Source organism: Elephas maximus, chromosome 5, assembly GCF_024166365.1.
Source record: "Elephas maximus indicus isolate mEleMax1 chromosome 5, mEleMax1 primary haplotype, whole genome shotgun sequence".
In the NCBI taxonomy this organism is placed as follows: domain Eukaryota; kingdom Metazoa; phylum Chordata; class Mammalia; order Proboscidea; family Elephantidae; genus Elephas; species Elephas maximus.
Genome location: NC_064823.1, coordinates 81,175,554 through 81,195,920, shown reverse-complemented (window position 1 = coordinate 81,195,920; position 20,367 = coordinate 81,175,554). Strand labels below are relative to the sequence as shown.

The 20,367-nt window shown below is 39.6% G+C and overlaps 1 protein-coding gene across 1 annotated transcript in view; it reads left to right on the top strand.

Annotated features, from left to right (window-relative positions):
* Positions 1–19,726, top strand: part of ART3 (ADP-ribosyltransferase 3 (inactive)) — a 90,482-nt gene extending 70,756 nt beyond the window's left edge. The window contains exons 4-6 of the mRNA XM_049885979.1: positions 8,155–8,187; positions 9,173–9,205; positions 19,593–19,726. Of these exons, the coding sequence (XP_049741936.1) occupies positions 8,155–8,187; positions 9,173–9,205; positions 19,593–19,726 (200 nt within the window). The remainder of the gene's footprint in view (positions 1–8,154; positions 8,188–9,172; positions 9,206–19,592) is intronic.
* The last annotated feature ends 641 nt before the right edge of the window (positions 19,727–20,367 follow it).

The following is a 20,367-nucleotide window of genomic DNA, read 5'->3' as shown; positions in this document are numbered from 1 at the left end:
CCATGTTTATGATTGGAATTGTCATAGAGCAAAAAGGGTAGAGCCATCAGGTTGATTCTGAATGAGCCAGAGCTCCCGGGTGAAGCTCAAATGAGCCTCTGTGTGAAGAAAGGGTGTAGGGAAATGGGCAAACTGCTGTGTGTCTGCGGACAAGGTCAGAGGTATATAGCAGCTTAATGTTCAAACTAGCCACAGGGAGACAGGTCTTTGTGGAGGCTCACATGTACCCTTTGTTTGGAAGTCTCTGACAAAGACTGTATGTCTTGTGTAGTTAACCCTAGATTGCCATCTAACCAATATCCTCTGCTGCCATCTAAAGATGACTAATGGGAATGCAGGGTCATAAACTCCCTAAAGTAATGATTTAGAACAGTATGAAGGCCCATGACCAGGGTTTTTAAAAGGCCAAGCCAGAAGAATATAATCAGAATTTTGTTTCTTTGTGACTGAAATATGACCTGGCCTCTGAGTGAAAAAGATAATATTGCTAAGAGGGATACAAAAATTATACCAAACAATATTTAGTGTGCTAAACACTGTCTTGTATTGTTATAAGCTTGTGTAGTGAAATGAGTTCCTTTATTAGCTTTTTGTCATGGTTCTTTGGAAAAATAGCTTGGGAGATTTTTTTTCCCCTAAGCCCTGAGGAGTTCCTTTGCCCTAGTTGTTTTTTTTTTTTTTTACCTCAGAGGGCTTGTTACCTTCGTCCAGGTTGATAGACATTTCCTGGGTAAGCTAGAAACAATGTGATGGTTTGATACTTTTTATTTAGCCCTGGGTTGCAGTCTACCCTGTGATTGGTCTGTTTTATGCACCTTGCAGGCATTGGTTGGTTTACTGTGCAAATAGACCAATCCACGTTGGGGATTGGTCTGTTTGTTGTCCTGCTGGGAGGGCCATGCCTTAAAATTGACAAGGAATTTGCTTATATAAGCAGCCAACCTCACAGAGGTTTTAAAAAGGCAAGAAGAGAGACAAAGCAGAGAAGAGGTGAAGAACCTCCTGAGACAGCTGTAACACTGAAGACAGCAAGAGGCCTGGAAGAGGCCCTGTGGCAGAGCCAGTGACCCCAGGCCCAGAAGGGACCCTGTGGCAGAGTCAGTGGTTATGGCAGAAACCTGCTGCTTAGAATCCAGCTGAGAGCTGAGCAAGCTGCTACACTGTGACCTGGGTTATTTAGCAGTGGAGAGGTCGATGGCGGAGAGACCAAAGGCAGAGAGGCCTGCACAGCTGGGAGGGGGCATGAATGACCAAGAGGAGGTCTGCATGGCAGAGAGGGGTAATACACAGCCAAAAGGAGGCATGCATGGCCAAGAGGAGCTGAGAGAGCTGTCCTGCACTGAAGAAGGGAGGGCTGTGCTCTATACTTTGGGAGAGCTTTGTAGACTTTGCCTACATGTTTCCTCATCCTGTTCCTGAGTTGTACCCTGTTACTTCCTTAATAAACCAGTCAGCTGTGATATGGTCTGTGAATTCTGTGTGGCCGTTGCAATGAACTTTCAAACCCATCAGAGAAATAGAAGAGTGCTGTGGTGTTGGGGAGGTGGACGGCTGGTGTCAGAAATGGTGAAGAAGTTGGAGAATGGAGGTATGCCTGACCTCTGCCTTATAAGAATCAGGTTTGTGCTAATCCAGATTCTTATCCCTCGGGAGTCTAGATGAGTCCTGATGGCTTAATACAACTTGCCTATGATTTTAAAGATAAAAAAAAAAAAACGTATTGTGGGCCTTACAGAAACTAGTTAGCTAAAAAAAAAATAGTCCAGTTGGTTAGAAAGTGACAGGAATATAAATACCTCATTACCAAAATCCTGGTGGTCATAGATATTGATCTTGGTATTAACCCAAAATCATGGGAGTGGAAACAAAATGCTTTTCCCTCCTCATGGAAAAATTACCTCAGATTTATCTTTTTCTATACTGTTTTCCTAAAAAACTTGATAAAGGTGGAATGTTATTTTGTATAATCAGGCCACATTCCTTATGGTTAAAAATGACTCCTGATTGGAAAACTGCACCTGGATTGGGAGAATTGTATATGAATTCAAAGTACCTGGTGGGAAGTCGTATCTTTGGACTTCCCTGAGTAATGTGTGACTTGTATCCAGATGTTCCCCTTGATGTCATGGCCATGGGCTGTTACAAGAGGTGCTAGTTCTTATTTGATTCTTACTAAAAAAAAAAAAAAATTTTTTAATTTTTTTTTAGCCAGAATGGCTCCCACACCCAAACCTGAGCTGCCACTTGCGGGGTTTGGGCTGCTATGAGAACTCCCACTGAAGAAAGACACCTGAAGCTGCCCTGAAAGCATACTGTATTCCCTGGCCTTTTTCGTCCTAAATGATTCAGACACCTTTTGTGGTTGGATGAGTTTAACTGTCTAGCTCTAGCTGAACTCAAGACTTAGGATCCTTACTGTGTGTGGGCAGTGGAGTGGGTGTGGTGTGGGTCTCTTATCATTCATTATGCAGGGCACACCATGGTCCCATTCAATCTGAAAATTCGTGTTTTCAGTTCTGGGAAAGCTTTCTATGTGTCTGCATTATGTCTTTGATGATTAGTATTGATCCTGATCCTGAGTTGTACCCTGTTAGTTCCTTAATAAACCTCTTAACTGTGAATATGATCTGAGTTTATTTTCTCTTTCTAAAAGAGTGAGCTGAATGATGGACTTCTGTTAACTCGATTTCTTAAATGTTCTGTCCTATTTTTCTTCTCTTTGTATTTTTATTCTACTTTCTGAGAAATCTCCTTATTTTATCTTCCAACCCATCAATTGAATTTTTAAAAAACATGCTTATGTATTTGATTTTAATATTCATTCTTGTTATCTGAAAGTTCCCTTTTTATTTATTTATTTTTTTTGCTCTTGTTTCATAGCGACCCCATGTGTTCAGAGTAGAACTGCACTCCAGGGTCTTTAATCCTGTGACCTTTTGGAAGTAGGTGGGTTCCAGGTGTTTTTTTCATGTTTTTGGTTAGTATCTAAATGCTTCACCAGGTGTGCCACCCAGGGACTGTGAGTTGGAATTGGCTTAGTGGTGACTGGCTTGGTTTTTTTTTTTTTTTGGGGGGGGGGGTTATTCTTGTTTTGTGTACAAGCTATTTTATCTTTCTCATGATATTAGTTATGGTTTAGATGTTCAGTGTGTGTGTGTGTAAGTTTTTTTCTGCTCCTTGCATTGTCTTTGTTTATACTGAATTCCTTTTTAAAAAATTTTTTTATTGTGCTTTAGGTGAAAGTTTACAGCGCAGATTAGTTTCTCATTCAAAATTTATACACAAATTGTTTTGTGACACTGGTTGCAATCCCTGCAATGTGTCAGCACTCTTCCCTTTCACCTTTACATTCCTGGTTACCCGTGATTATTATTCCATTTTCGTGTCCTTTCCTGCCTTCTCGTCTTTGCTTTTGGACAGTTGTTGCCCATTTGGTCTCATATACTTGACTGAACTAAGAAGCGTATTCCTCATGTGTGTTATTGTTTGTTTTATAGCCTGGCTAACCTTTGACTGAAAGGTGGGCTTTGGGAGTGGCTTCAGTTCTGAGTTAGCAGGGTATCTGGGGGTCATAGTCTAGGGAATTCCTCCAGTCTCTGTCAGACCAGTAAGTTTGGTCTTTTTTTGTGAATTTGAATTTTGTTCTGTATTTTAATCCTGCTCTGACCAGAACCCTCCATCATGATCCCTGTCAGAGCAGTAGGTGGTAGTAGCCGGGCACCATCTAGTCCTTTCTGGTGGAGGCTATGGTTCATGTGGTCCATTAGTCCTCTGGACTAATATTTTCCTTGTGTCTTTGATGAATTCTTTTTTTGTTTTCTGGCTTTAATCTCTGTTTTTCATATTAGAGATTTTCCCCAAATGTCTGATAAATCTTGGCTGTCAGTTCAGATTCAGCTTGATAGAAACTGTGGAAAGGGAACAGGGAGAGAGGAAGTGGATTTGTTGACTGCTTTGTTGGGGTACTTACTAGCGTCATCATCTGTAGTCGTCGTCTTTTAGGCTGACCGGTTGTCTCACAGAGAATGCTTTTGGTTTTTTTCTGGTTGGAGAGTGTGGGGGCGGAAATAATAAGTCTGGCCTCCAATATTCTGGGAGCTTGGAGGAAGAAGGACCTGGGACTTTATGTGGACTCTCATTTTTTTTCCTTCTGTTTTTCATTTTGTGCTTCTCCTCTACCTTCAGCTATGCCGAAGTTCCTGAGTCCACAATTTTGTGTGCATGACCTCCCAAGAATAAACTTTATTACGGTCTTCTGCCAGGGTCATGAAAAAAAGTTCTAAGACCTTATTCCTTATACAGAATTTCAACCAATCCTTGTATTTCCAACCCCAGCCCACCAAGTGCCTCCAATTCCTGAGCCTTTCTGGAATTCTGTGGCAGGAATCTGCTTCCTTATTGTTGACTTCCTCCCTGGAAGGCTCCATTAAGTCAGTTATTCACTCTTCTGTCTGCTTTCCATCTTTCAAAATTAGTTTGACATTTTTGTCAGCTGTGGTTTCCTCACTCATTCTCTTTGTCCTTGTGGGTTCATATCATATTTATTCCTTTGTGGTAGTTTAGTATTGTTTCCGGAGGAAGCAGAAATAAAACACAAATATTTAGACTGCCATGTTCACTAGGTGGAAACCCTGGTAGCATAGTGGTTAAGTGCTATGGCTGCTAACCAAAGGGCCGGCAGTTTGAATCTGCCAGGTGCTCCTTGGAAACTGTGGGGCAGTTCTACTCTGTTTTGGGGTTTTATGTTCACTAGAATTCCCTGTTGGTATGTTTTTTGTTTTGTTTTGTTTTAATCTCTGGTGTATTTAACCATTTCTGATTCTTCTAACTTCTGGCCACAATGGCTTCAGCAGCTTCTGAACTCAGATTTCCGAGAATCTAAGACCTTCCAATTACTTGCTGTTTTGGTCTGATTTCCTTTGCTGATGAATCGGTGTTTTTTTAGGGATTCAGCTCTTTAGGTGCTATACCTGCTACTCAGGGAAATCCTGAGATGGAGTACACAAGAAAACTTTTGGCCTGAACCTTTTCAAGGCATTCTGTGTAGGATATAGCCTCGGCTCTGTACTCTAAAGGAATGGACTTAGGGGCATGGAAATAGTGTGGGGGGGTATGAAAAAAAAAAAAAAAAGAGGATGTCATGTCCTCTATATTACCTTTTCTTATCTATGTGACCTTAAATGGTAACTTAGACTTCTTTTCTCTAAAAAAAAAAAAAAAATTTTTTTTTTAAGGGAGTTGAACCAGATGATCTTTAGAGTTCTTTCTACCTCTGAAATTGTATGACCTTGTCTAATGTATTTTTAAAAGGTTTTTATGTAATGTGTGATTATAGAAAATAATATAAATAATATATGTACATTTACAAACATAATAGAATGAACAGTGATGAATCTACTATCCAACTTAAGAGCAAAAATATTAACAATTCTGTTGTGTGTAGTTGTAGTTCAGTCATTTTAACACTGTATGATATTCCATTGTTTGAACACAACAAAGGTCCATGGACATTTGGGTTGATTCTAATTTTTTGTTATTATCAACAATGTTCCTATGCACATTCTAGTCCATAACCACCTGTGCAGGTATGTAAGAGTTTTTTTAGGGTATGTACTTAGAATTTGGACTCATAGAGGTGGTAGGTGTTAAGTTCTATCAGATAGTGAAAAATTCTTTCCTGAAGTTGCACCAATTTACCTTCCTACTAACAGTGTAAAAGTTCCCATTAATCCACATTCTCACCAATACTTGGTATTATTGGACTTCTTCATTTTTGCCATTCCAGTGGACTGTAAAATAGTATCTCACTTTGCAGTCTTGAACTACTTATAAAATTGAACTTTTTAAATACATTTATGAGCCATCTGTGTTTTCTTCTTCGTAAAACTGCTGTCCTTGTCCTTTGCCATTTTTGGTGGGGGGTGGGGGGGGTTGTTCCCTTTTTCATTTCCTATATATTATATTTGTGCCTTCTCTCTTTTATTTCTGCATCAATCTCTTACCTGTTTTTACCCTGCAGCTTCTTTAGACACCTAAAATAGTTTGATTACTTTCCTGCTGCTGAAAATGCTAATGGAAAATTAGATCCAGATAGGAAGGAGAAATGGAGCTTTTGATTGACAAAATGGATATGTGTTAAACATTAAATATACTCATTCTCTACACCAGAATGCTCCTTAGAAGCAAAGATGGCGAGATTCCTTCCACGTATTTTGGACATGTTGTCAGGAGAGGTCAGTCCCTGGAGAAGGACATCATGCTTGGTAAAGTAGAGGGTCAGCAAAAAAGAGGAAGACCCTCAATGAGATGAAATGACATGGTGGCTGCAACAGTGGGCTCAAGCATAACAACTATTGTGAGGATGGTGCAGGACCGGCCAGTGTTTAATTTCGTTGTACGTAGGGTTGCTATGAGTCGGAACTGACTCGACAGTACCTAACAACATCCTCTACTATTGAGGAGGTTCTAACCCAGTGGTTTGCAAAAACTTTATGCTTATAATCACTTGGAGTTCTTGTTAAAAATGCAGGTTACAAGGTATCATCCCCAGAAATTCCATATGATAGACCTCTGTTAGGGTCCTGGAGTTAGCAATTTTAACAAGCACCACAGGTGATTCTGAGGTTTGCTCTAATTTGGACAAAGACTTTTAAAAATTCCCCTAGTGCCCAGTCCCCAGCTGAATCTCTCTACTATATCTGTAGCTGTCCTGTGAACAGTTCCCTTAACCTTTCAACTTACCCTCAACTAGGCTGTCTGTTTTGCTTGAGATGGCACCCCCTCACCTCCTGCTGGGGCAAATTTTGTAATAGTTTCTAGAACTGTATTTTGTTCTTGCATTTCTAGTCTGGCCAAACTCTTGGATTTAGTCTAAGAGCATCATCCAGATTCTAACAGATGTATACCATTTCCTAGAGCAGTAGAAACTGATCAAGCCACCTGGATTCTTGGTTTAAACTCCACAAATGGAGCAGAATTTGGGAACAGGTTGTAGAAGAGTGGACCTCACTGGGTGGTGGAAACAATTAAGCTCGCAGCTGCTAACTGAAAGGTTGGTGGTTCAAGCCCACCCATGGGGGCTTCAAAAGAAAGGCCTGACGTCCAAAAAATCAGCCACTGAAACCCTATGGAGCATAGTTCTACTCTAACACACATGGGGTTGCCTTGAGTCCACATCTACTCAACGGCAACTGGTTTGGTTTTGATTTGGTTGTAGAAGAGTATATCTCTCATAATAGAGCCATGCCTCTCAGAGACTTCCTGCAATTCAGGTGCAGAGGCTTTTCCTCAGGTAGTTGAACTTTCAGATTAGATCAGTGAGTTAGATATGGAGAAGAGGTCATAGGAAGCATGGACCTTCATGTGAGGGCCAGGGCAGCCCTCCAGTACTAAGGTTGGCACCAGATCTGAACTCTTTCTCACTTACTTCCTTGTCTTACTGCTGCTGAGTAGACTAGCAGATTCCCCTCTGTATCACGTCTCAGGGATAGTGCTGCAGCACAGATAACTTCTCGTAGGCATCACCAGTGAGAGGGTCTGGGATCTTATAGAAGTACTGTTGGATGCCATGTTGCTAGTCTCCAAAAATTGTGGATTTCCTTACATCCAGATGAATGTTCTGGGTTAGACTAACTCTGTTTCTCTGAAGACCTACATGAATGTGAAGGATCTTTGTTCACATTTTAAAGGATTTTGAAGATCTGATTTAGATTCTTTTTTCTCAAAGAATAGGAATTGTCATGGTAGAGAGGTAGATTTCGCTGTTGAGAAAGTTTAGTAGCTAAAAAGAAGAATCGAGTGGACACCAGGCTAATTTTCTCCTAACTTTTGCAAACTAATCATGGAATAAAATCATAAAATGTTAGCTTTGGGTGGTTCCTTGCATGTCATTTCAAGTAATCTCCTAGTAAAAGATGTAAATAAGGAAACTGAATTCCTGGAAGGTTAGATGTTTGTCAAAGGTCATAAAGCTGTCTGATGGCTGACTCCTTTGAATACAAAAATGTAATTATTCTGCGACTTGCATCTCATTAGGTTGTGTCTAGGTTCTAGACTAAGAGCTGACAGATTAGATTACCAGTAAACACAGGCCAATGTGAAATCTTACTAGGGTAGGTTATATCTAACTAATAAAATGTTATCTTTGTTTTTCAGGACTAAAAACTGAAAATTGTGTTGAGAACATGGGTAAGATATGCTTTAAAGTATTGTCTCTGTAATGGGAATTTTATCAGCGTTATTTCTCACGGGTATGGGTCAGAGCCACCCTACCACACTATAAAGCTATCATTTTCTCAAGGCTAAATTGCGCTATTGCGACTGCCTTTTCAGGTGGAGAGCCCAGCAGCCTGTGCTGCTTGCCATCTGCCCCCTTAGTTCTCCCCCCTCCCAGCCCACCTACCCACACCCTGTGGCTGTTTTCTCAAACACTGCATTGCCCTGGGCATGCAGGGACCATGCTACTCTCAGCCTAGCCTATCCTTACAGGAGCCAAAGGACTCCTGAAGGCCTGTATGTCCTCACCCATTTCCCACATGATTTCTGCAGAGAGCTAAACTCTTAATCTTACATTTGATGTCTTACCCAGTAACCCAGCGCCGTTGAGTCGATTCTGATTCATAGCGACCCTATAGGAGATAGCATTTGGAAGACTAATAAAGGCCTGTGGTTCTCTGGGGGAGGATAGGGTGACAGAATGGTAATATGGTCAGTCTCAGCATCCTCAGGGAAAAATAGGAGGATGTAACAAGAAGAATTTTTTCTCAGAGGACTATAGGAAAGATTTGGAAAGGTAGACAGGGGATACTAAAAGTATTCAGGAAACGGCATTATCAAATAGGCCCAACAAATTTGAACCAAAATGCCTTGAGCTGATGCATGCTTACGGTGCATCCTTTTGAGGATTTCCTTATTAAAAAGTTTGAAAATGAGGGTCCATTTCTCCATGTTTTCCTGCTTGCTTTTCTATGAATTCTTCTTCATGTAGTTCAAACAAATCTACACCCATTTGTGTTTGAGATTGAAATGTTAAACTTTCCCTAATAACCGTATTTTGTATGTATCTTAAATGTAAGCCAGCTCAAATCTTTATTAGTAATAAGTATATAAAAATAGATTGAACCTGATACATCTGAGTATGGTACAATATAATGAAAATATGTTTGTATTTCAGTGTATTTTCAACCCACTTATGTCTACAGCCCTGGTGAGTATGCCAATTAAAAAAATGAGTAATTAAAAAAAAAGAATCCTTATTTAAAAAAAATAACTTTTCCTTGTTTAAATAGTTCAGTTTTTAGCTGAAGAAAAAAACATACTTTCGGATACGGCAGATATGAGAGGGGAAAAAAAAAAAGAGCCTGTTGCGGGGAAAATTACCTCCCTGCAAATGAGAGGGTTGGCTCCCTGGAGACTTGAGCAATATGGAAACTTTCTGGAGAATAAGGAGGTGGGACCTGAAGAGCTAGTCCCTCTTGGCATGGTCTGTGGACCTTTTAGGTACAGCTCTCTATTCAGTCATTGAGATGAGCCTCTGTGACACCAAACATCCAGATGAAAATAGAAAACTTTTTTTCTATGAGTCATTCGCATCTCTCAGATATCCTGATGTTTGATATAATTTAATTGAAATATCTGGGTAATAAGATCCATTTTTTCCTTCAGGTTCCACTTATGGATATAGCTCAAATCTTTGTATTTTAAGTCCCTTATTATGTGTTTGGCTCATGTGGCTACAATTTTTATCTTTGCTCAAGAGAAAAAAATATGTGGTGTTTCCTTAAATATGCAGTTTGATACTTGATGTTTAGAGAGATGTTTCCTGTCCTGATAGAAGTGACACATTTCTTGTCCCTAAGAACTTTCATGGCAACCGCTCTTCTTATTGGCCGATTGTGCCAAGTTCTCCTGGCTCCTTCATGGGGACCTCAGCTAACTCTTCAAGACAGACAGTTTTCTGGCTCCTTGAGATCCCCAGGAGGCTGCCTGTATGTGATTTTTTTTTTTTTTTTTTCAAAGTAAAGGGGATCAGAGGAAGGTTTCAACCTGTTAGCCAAGGTAGCATTTAGACCCTGGCTGACACTTGAATTCGGTAACAGTAGTTTGCTGGACGTACCGAGCAGTTCTTTATGGCCATATTACCTGAAAATAGTTTTTCCGCATCTGTAGTAACTTCCAGTTCTTTTGCTCCAACATTAAAACTGCTGTGTTTCTTTTGTAACTTAGATGAGAAAAACCAGAAGCTTGAAGACCCAGGTAAAAAATTTTCACAAACTCTGGAGCCTTACATTTTCAAGACAGCTTCTCTTAGGGGTGGGAGTAGGTGGGACTGGCCTGGTAAGGAAAAATTGAAAGAAGGCAGAGCCCACCTTAGCTTACTAGTATATCAGAGATGCTCCGGGGTTTCAGAGAGAATTCTTTAAAGAATGACAGAGTAGCTCTGGGTCTCCTGTCAAACAACACTTAGGTCATTCCAGCATAGCAGTTAGAGGAAGTACATAAGGAACTTGTTCTAGAGAACATCTTTTCTGCTTTAAGGCAGCTATTACATGGATAGAGGAAGGTGTGACCATTTATTCCCCAAAGCCTTGTAGCCCAAGGTGTGGGGAAGTGGCATACAAATGACATTGCTTCTTTCTAAATTATTTATTTCTAAACACAATTATTTATATATTTATTTCTGCCTCCAGCAGTCTAACAGATGCTGTTAGCTATATCCATTTGATTATCTAGTACATTCAAAATACAACTCATCTCCAAGGTTTTTTTGTTTTTAATGATTTTACTCAAATGTCTTCAGGGGTACTGACTGAGACAGGAACACTCACATAAATCACTGGGAACATTATAAATTGAAACTTTTCTGAAGGACAGTTTCATAATATATATTATTAGCCTTAAAAATGTTCATACCTTTTGATGCAGTTATATCATTTTTAGATATTTGTCCTAAGAAAATTAGAGATGAACACAAAGATTTGTGTAACAAAAATGTTATCACAGTCACCATAGCAAATATTTAGAAATAACCTTAGTGTCCAACAGTTGGGTATTGTTAAGTGAGTTAAATTATATCCATACTATGACACACTGAACAACTTAAAAATCATGTTTCTGAAAAATATTTAATGATATGAGAAAGTACTCATAATATAATGGTAAATAAAAATAGGATATAAAACAGTATATTGACTATTATATTAACTTTATAAAAGTATATATGCACATATATGTATGCATAGCAAAAAGATTGCAAGGAAATATACCAAAAAAAGTTAAGAATAGTCATCTCTGAGATACGAGATTGATTTTAATTTTTAATTATTTCCTGTATTTTTCCAAATGGTCTATAATCATATTACTTTTATAATCAGAAAATGTTATTATTTTCTAATACACCACAATGACTTTGGATCCAGGTTTGGATGGAATAGTAAAAAAAAAAAAAAATCAAATCAAGAGCTATTTGTTTAATCTGGAAGAGATCCTAGGTTACTAACCATACCTGCCACCATAAGTTATTCAGGCTCCACTGGATTAAATTTTCTCCTCTTCTCCGCTTTCTTTCTCACTCCTGCTGTCTTACAAAGCTTTCAAAGTTTTCCACTGTGAATAGTCAAGTATAAGGTTAAATTAATTTTCAAGCTGATTGCATTTTTCGTTAAATAGTTCTTATTTTCATCCTTAGGAGTGGAAAGCCAGGAGCCTACTCTCCTAACGGGTAAGTCATCTTTTTACTTACTTTCTAGACTACCACTTGTCTGTCATTAATATCACACGCAAGTAACATTTTGCTGAAGATAATTCAAAAGTGGTTGCAGCAGTACATCAACAGGGGACTGCCAGAAATTCAAGCCAGACTCAGAAGAGGGCGTGGAATGAGGAATATCATTGCTGATGTCAGATGGATCTTGGCTGAAAGCAGAGAATACCAGAAAGATGTTTACCTATGTTTTATTGACTAAGTGGATCATAACAAATCATGGATAATATTTCGAAGAATGGGAATTCCAGAACACTTACTGCTCATGCAGAACCTGTACATAGACCAAGAGGCAGCCGTTCCAACCGAACAAGGGGATACTGCGTGGTTTTAAATCAGGAAAGGTGTGCATCAGAGTTGTATCCTTTCACCATACTTATTCAACCTGTATGCTGAACAAGTAAACCGAGAAGCTGGACTATATGAAGAAGAATATATGCAGAGGACTATATGAAGAGGACTTGAAACACATACTGATGAACATCAAAGACTACAGCCTTCAATATGGATTACAGCTCAACATAAAGAAAACAAAAATCCTCACAACTGGGCCAATAAGCAACACCATGATAAACACAGAAAAGATGGAAAATGTCAAGGATTTTGTTTTACTTGGGTCCACAATCAACGCCCATGGAAGCAGCAGTGAGGAAATCAAGTGATGTATTGCATTGGGCAAATCTGCTGCAAAAGGCCTCTTTCAAGTGTTAAAAAGCAAAGATGTCACTTTGAGGACTAAGGTGCACCTGACCCAAGCCATGGTGTTTTCAGTCGCCTCTCGTGCATGTGATGCCTTTGAATCATGGTGTTGGTGAAGAGCATTGACTATAGCATGGGCTGCCAGAAGAGCAAACAAATCTGTCTTGGAAGAAGTACAGCCAGAATGCTCATTAGAAGCGAGGATAGTGAGACTTCGTCTCACATACTTTGGACATGTTTTCGGGAGAAACCAGTCCTTGAAGATGGACATCATGCTTGGTAAGGTAGAGGGTCAGCGAAAAAGAGGAAGACCTTCAATGAACTGTATTGACACAGTGGCTGCAACGATGGGCTCAAGCAGAGCAACAATTGTGAGGATGGCACAGGACTGGGAAGTGTTTCGTTCTGTTGTACATTGGGTCACTATGAGTCAAAACCAACACGATGGTACCTAACAATAACAGACTAGCTACAAGGTTAGGAGACACGAAGGGGAAGCCTAGGACTAAGAACAGTACTGGGCATAGAGAGTTTGAGGAATGAGTTAAGCCAGAACAGTGAGACTCCATTCAACAATGGACTCAAACATACAAATGATCATGATCGTAAAGGTGGCCAGGACCGGCAACAGTTTATTCTGTTATTTGGAAGTTTGCCATGAGTTGGAGCCAACTCAGCAGTAACTAACAACAGTTACGTTCCAGGTGGTGTACCAAGCACTTTTATGTACTCACTACACTCACCTCACTCACCACAAACCTTCAAGGTAAGTATTTCTTTTGCCTAAATAAAGAATTGAAGCTCAAAGGGATTAAGTAGCCTGGTCAAAGGCATAGAGCTACTAGGTAACCAACCAAGCAGATACTTAAACCCTGTAATGTCTCATCAAAAACCCTATGTACTAGACTGCCTTGTGGAGATGAGGTTGGAGAGATAGGGGCTAGATCATGGGAGTTCTTGAATTCTAGGCTAAGAAGTTTAGACTTTGTGCAGTTAGAGAACAAAGAGCCATTGAAAGGCGTTTTTCTTGTTTTTTTCTTTCTTTGAGGAGATGGGGCGGTATAGACAAAAGGGGCGTTAACAATGCAAGATAACTGATTAGCATTAACCCATATTTATTTCTGCCTTCAGATATGAAAAACCATGAACCCACCCAAATACCTGGTAAGATGTCTTTCTATTTACTCTCTGGGCCCACGTTTGAAGTGAGAAGGATTCCCAGGGCATTCAAGAGACTATTGTCATGAGGCTATTGTTCATGAGTATTTCCCTCACAGCTGCCTGCCAGTCATTCAACAAAGACTTAGATGGGGAAGAAAAGAGAGAAAATGCCTTTCCTTCCTAGCATCCATGTGTCCCTGGAGCAGGAAAGTTAGTTCTGCTGGGGACATGACTGAGGGGCAGGCTGTGGGACCAGGATGCATGCAGTCTAGCACCTTCCAGGTTCCACAGATAAAGCATCTGCTTGGGGAGTTCCTCAATAGAAATCTCAAGTTCCTGAGCAAGCTGTTAGCTTTGGCTAACAAACATCTCAGTATCTGGGTTCTCCCACTAACAAAACAGTGTTCTCCTGGTATAGACACTAACTTAGTGAGATGCCGTGGCAGAAGGCTTCTTTAAGCTTGGTCTGGATTTTTACAATGAAGGTCCTTGTAGACAGAGCTTTTTAATACAAATCTGGTGAAAATACAGTGCAGGGGTCACCTTTGGTGCTGGTATTTCTTGAGCTCTTCAGATAAAGAGTTTGAAAATTGTGCTCACTAGAGCAAACTGCACGTCACTGAAAACTTCTTTCTCATTTAGGAATGAAAATCCCAGAACCTTTTTCATTACCTGGTAAGCAATGGTAGCGTTAACACAGGGGAGGCTTCCAGTTTGGGGAATGTAGACGTAACTGTCACCACTCGTCATTTAGGAGACCTTGAGCCTAAGTATTTTTTGCACAAGATTCCATCAGTGAGTGAAGGATCCAGGTGTTGTAACTTATGACCAAGCATCCTTCCCTCAACACTGATGGTTTCTCAAGTGTTTTTCTAGTGTACTTACTATGACAGGTGTAATCTACCTTTAAGATATAACCTTGAAAATGGATATTAGAAAATATAAGACTGTAGCTGAGGGCAAGGTCATTCAGGGGCCTTGAGCTTCTATGGCCAGAGAAACCACGCAGTGATTCTAGTCAGGCTCCTCAGAAGAACCTCAGAACTTAGGTTTACAGGGGAGGGGAAAAAATGAAAAGCCCTCAAATTTAATTTTTTCCTGGGACAAGGAGAAATAAAAATCTGTATATATATGTGTGGATATAACTTGATATCTTTTACTGGAGAACTCAGAGATGGGAAAGTCTAAGGATCCCTGCCCCAGCCCAGCATCTTGCCATTCCATGGGGAGCAGTGTCACTTCTCTGTGCTTCCTCTTTCTCATGTGGCTAACACTTGTGCATGCTTGCCTCACAGGATATCTGTAAGGACTATAAAAGCACAAAATCTCAGGGTCAAAGCCTCTATGCAGTGGTTTAAATCCTTTCTCCTGAGGTCATGTAGGGCTTTGAAAATAATTTTTTTTTGCAAGTTTTGTTATTATGGGAATGACCGTCTATTAAATAAATTAAGACTTTTAGCATTTCCTAAATTATACCCTGGGTGGTACAAGCAGTTAACATAGTTGGGTGCTAACTGAAAGGTTGGAGGTTTGAGTCTACCTTGGAATGTTCCAGAGGTGCCTCAGAAGAAAGGCCTGGTGATCTACATCTGAAAAATCATCCACTGAAAACCCTGTGGAGTTACACTCTGGCACACATTAGGTTGCTATGAATCAATATTGACTCCATGGGAAATTGTACCCATCCACACAGTGCTGAGCTTTGGCTAACCTTGTTGTCTGTGCAAACTGTGTGCCATGTAGAGATGGCATCTTCACAGTTAGTTACACAAAGCACTGATACAGGCTGAGAGAGAAGTTCCATAAGCAACTGTTCTGTACTGATCCGGGTTGGCACTGTTGAATTTATTTGGCCACAACTTTGAGGCGAACCTCCAGCAACACTGACGACACGTGTGCCTCTACAGCTCATCGGCTTGCTGCTCCAGAGTTTGCAGAGTCATCTCACTGGGGACTTACTAGGCACAGTGTGGTTGTCTGAAAGGTGGCTGCTGAAAAGGATGTGGGGGATGAGTATGGGCTGTGTGGTCAGACAGAACCCATACCTTCCTTCATGAGGTCTCTCTTCCACTACTTTCCTCTGGGTGACTTTGTATAAGATACTTTACTTTTCCAAGCCTTTGCTTCCACATCTGTAAAATGTGGAAAAGTTCTGTTTTGTAGTTCTGATTAAAGACCCAAATAAAATCCGTTGTCATCGAGTCGATTCTGACTCATAGCAACCCTATAGGCCATAGGGTTCCCAAGGCTGTAATCTTTGCAAAAGCAGACTACTACATCTTTATTTCATCGTGTGGCTAGTGGGTTCAAACTGTGGACCTTTCAGTTAGCAGCCAAGCGCTTAACCACTGCACCACCAGGGCACCTTCAGGTAAATGGCAGCTATCCTTATTAGTATCTGAAAATCTCTAATTTAGGAATAAAAGTAGTACAAATGGATGAAAAACCTGGTAATAAATTCTTTTATTATTGGGGGTGGAGGCATCATGGGGTTCTGAGTCCTTTACCATAATCATTTGGTTAGCTCAGTCTTAAGAGGTCTGGGGAGAACACCCGCACGTACAGCTTCATACACCCCCGTTTGCAAGCCAGAGGGGGGAAATGTGGACAAGCCCTTTCCTAATAGTCCCTGCTATTATGGCTTTCATGGCCAAGCCAAGAAGTCTCTTTACCCGAAACTGAAACAGTTGGCCTCCCAGCTGCACCTGTCCGTTCCAGAATGAGGCAGGAAGCTTCCCAGGGTGAGCTAGCTACTGTGAGGAAATCTGTAGTCTCGGAAATAGCGTCATTAAAGAGGTATAAATGAGAACCGTATAGCACGCTAAAATCAGGCCAGCCAATCAGTGCTCCTTACTTGGACTCTGCATACTCTCCAACAAATGAGCCACTAGGTTTTGGTGGAACTGTGTTGTACTGTGGAGCTCTGGTGGCACAGTGGTTAAGAGCTTGGCTGTTGACCAAAAAGTCGGCAGTTCAAATCCATCAGTCAGTCTTTGGAAACCCTATGGGGGAGTTCTACTCTGTCATATAGGGTGGCTGTGACTTGGAATCAACTCAATGGCAATGGTTTTTTTTTATGTTGTGCCCTTTCCTGGAGGGCGCTGTGTAGTACACGCTTTTTAAAATGCAGTAACAAAACATATTTGCACAGGATCTCATTTGGTCCATTGACATAGATACTGTTACTGCCACTTCAGGGATGAGGACCTGAAACATAGGAAGGTTAAAGTATATACTTTATACTTTAGAAAGTATGAAAAATGAGAAATTTATTTTCCTTCAATAAAAGGAACAAAGTAACATGTAAGAGGTTAGAAAGAGACAGAACTATGACTAGAACTTTTCACGTTTTTTCACTGTCTTCTAGCCAGTGTAGTTACAGGAAATACACCTCTATCCTGGACTTCTAGACTTGGCATTAGGTTTCAAAGTTGTCAAAATGTGGTAATATTGTAGTATTTGCATGCCAGGCACACACTTGAAGGTAGTATAGCATAGTAATTAGGAGCACAGGCTTCGAAATCAGGTATTGCTACTGCTGATTACCTATGTGAGGTGTAAGTCACACCTCAAAACATTTCACAGGTGACTTGAGGGACACCTGTGAAATAGGGATAACTCTACCTACCTAACAAGATTGTAAGAAATAAAGGCTACAGTACACATACAGCACTCACTCGCACAATGCCTGGCACGTAATAATTAGTAAATGGTAAGACTTAATATTGTACTTGAGCGTCTGAGTTCAATATGGAGGAAAAAGTGCATTTTTTGTAAACAAAATTTTAACTTTTATTTTAATGGAAACACCCATGTAAAAAAAAAAATCAAAAGGAGCAAATGGGTAAAAATTAAACCTCTTCTCCCAACCCCAGACTTACTTCTAAACCTACTACCCTGCCCCATTGACCCTTAGCCAGCCCCTGAGATTTACCCCCAGAGATAACCAAGTTTGCATAATCTCCTTAATTAGGTTATTTTTTCTCTTCTGGATGAATATATGTACAATGCAGTTAACTCATAATTTGTTTATATTTTAGAAGACAGAAGGGAAGGAAATAGCGCCAATCCTAGTAAGAACCATCTCATTTCCTCAGCTGATAAATGTGTTTCTGCAATATAGAAAAAATTATAAATTTATTTTCTCTCAATAAAAGGAACAAACTTGCAAGGGTTTAAGGCACCATAATAATAGAATATATCCAAATGCTTATACATGTGTGTGGTGAAGGCAATTTGATTTTGTTTCTTAAGCAATCATTTTCACCTATATCTAGAGACTGTGCTATCTAGAGCAGTGGTTCTCACCCTTATTCACACAGTGCTCCCTTTTTCTAACAAATATTTTATGAATTTCTTACACTGTTCTGAAATAAGTCACAGATAAGACCTACCTGCACCATAAAAAATCAATATAATGTCTGTAACTTATAATAAAATTATTTATATTTCAATATGCAAATGTTTAGACTATACTAGAAGACTTAATGAATTAGGCAGATGATTGTATTTATTTATATGAGTAACTTGGATTTGAGAGAATATCAGAAGCTATTTCATATAAGAAGGCAAACAAAGCAATATTGTGGACCCTAGGTAAAACTAGTATGTTCAAAATATATTAAAATTGTCCAAAAATACTTTACTAAATGTAAAACTGAGTTAGGTTCTGGATTTGATCATTATAAATAGGTTTTTCACTTACATGTGTCTAGTAGTGCATTTGAAAGTTGTGTGGAAAGTGGGTCAGTTTTTCATTGTGCAAGACTGCCCTGAACATTGAAGGATATCTAGCCCTCTACCTCTGCGCCTTTGTTGAGACAATCAAAAAATAACCTTACAACCTTCCAAACTACCTCTTAGAGGCTAGTACTGCCCCTTGAGAACCACTGGTCTAGAGTCAAATATTGATGCATGAGCGCATCTGCCTGTTTCCCCATCAGTGTGCATGTAACTGCATGTATATAACTATGACATTTTATAAAGTTTACTATGTAATATTTATAAAATTTACTGGGTATTTTCTCTTGCTTCAGCCATGAAATCTAAATGATGATCCCATTTGAGTACTCTGTTATTAGTCTATTTAAACAAAAACACAGCTGTCGGTTATCTGACCTAAGGGCAGTGAGAAACGTCATTCTGAGATGAATGTACCCCACTGCTTCTCTCCACTAGTTCAGATGGAAGGGAAACAGTTTCTCAAACCAGTGTATGTATAACCGAACCAAACCGAAGCCAGTGCCATCGATTTGATTCTGACTCATAGCGACCCTATAGAGAGGGAAAAAAAAAATACATATATACATGGAAACCCTGGTGGTGTACTGGTTAAGTGCTACGGCTGCTAACCAAAGGGTTGGCAGTTCAAATCCGCCAGGCGCTCCTTGGAAACTCTGGGGCAGTTCTACTCTGTCCTATAGGGTCGCTATGAGTCAGAATCGACTCGATGGCACTGGGTTTGGTTTTGGTTTATGTATATATGTATGTTTGCAGGATTTAGTGTTTAAAAATACAGCTATATCCAATGCATTTGGTAGATATTCAGATACATGTAGGAAATACACTTTGTCTTACTTGAATTAGAAGAGACACAGGATTATACTTTGCATAAACAGAAAATGGAAGTAGAAAATTGGCAAGGAACCCTAGAGAACTTGTGTAACAACAAAAATAATTCTCTGCTATATAGATATTAAATAAAAGCATGCTACCTAAGGAACTTCATTAGTCACATGCATTGTTCCAGCTGAAAAATACTAGATCACCATGCCCTGATCATATGTAAGGCTACACAGCCTGAAATCTATAACGAACTACATTTATTTGAAAATTGTTCCTGCTCGGAAATATTTCAGGTTAGTTTCTAACTCCACTTGAATGTCTTCGTTTAAGTATTCAGGATATATGGTACAGGTGGATACCTGATATTCAAAATGACTCTGCCAATGACTGTGTGTTCTCATTACAGCTCCGGGACCCCTTCCAGTTCCAGGCCCCAAATCCCATCCCTCCGCATCCTCTGGTGAAATGCTCCTTCCACCGTTTGGGACAGTCGTCATTTTAATCTGTGCTTCTGCTATAAATCTCTTTGTTGCTCTATAGTGTGATATATTCTTTATTACCTGAAATATACTACAGGGATCCTACAGGAAATTTTAAAAAATGATGTATTTTTCATTTGTTGGCCAAAGTCTCCTGATAAAATGAGAATTGTATATTTGTTAGTCATTTTGCAAGTTCATAAAGTTGGTCCAGATAGGAATTGTAATAGAATTAACTTTTCACTTATTTCTGTATTAATCTTATGATTGCAAAAAAAAAAAACAAAAACAAAAAACTGTATACTTCTGTTCAGATTCAATAAAAGACTTCGATTATTTAAATATAATTTCATTCAGATTGCCAGATATTAAAATGTCTAATAGTAATGATAATGATAGTGGTTTTAATACCTGAATTAGAATTTTATTCTACCCATCTCTTTGAAGGCTTAAACTTCAAATAGTACCATCCCTCAATCTCATCTTGCCTCAATATATGAACACTTTATATTTCCGTAAACACAACAGAAATTCTGGTGGCGTAGCAGTTAACTGTTACGGCTGCTAACCAAAAGGTCAGCAGTTTGAAACCACCAGGCGCTCCTTGAAAACTACGGGACAGTTCTACTCTGTCATAGGGTCATTATGAGTCAGAATCGACTGGATGGCAATGGTTTGGTTTTTTGGTTTTGCTAGAAACAC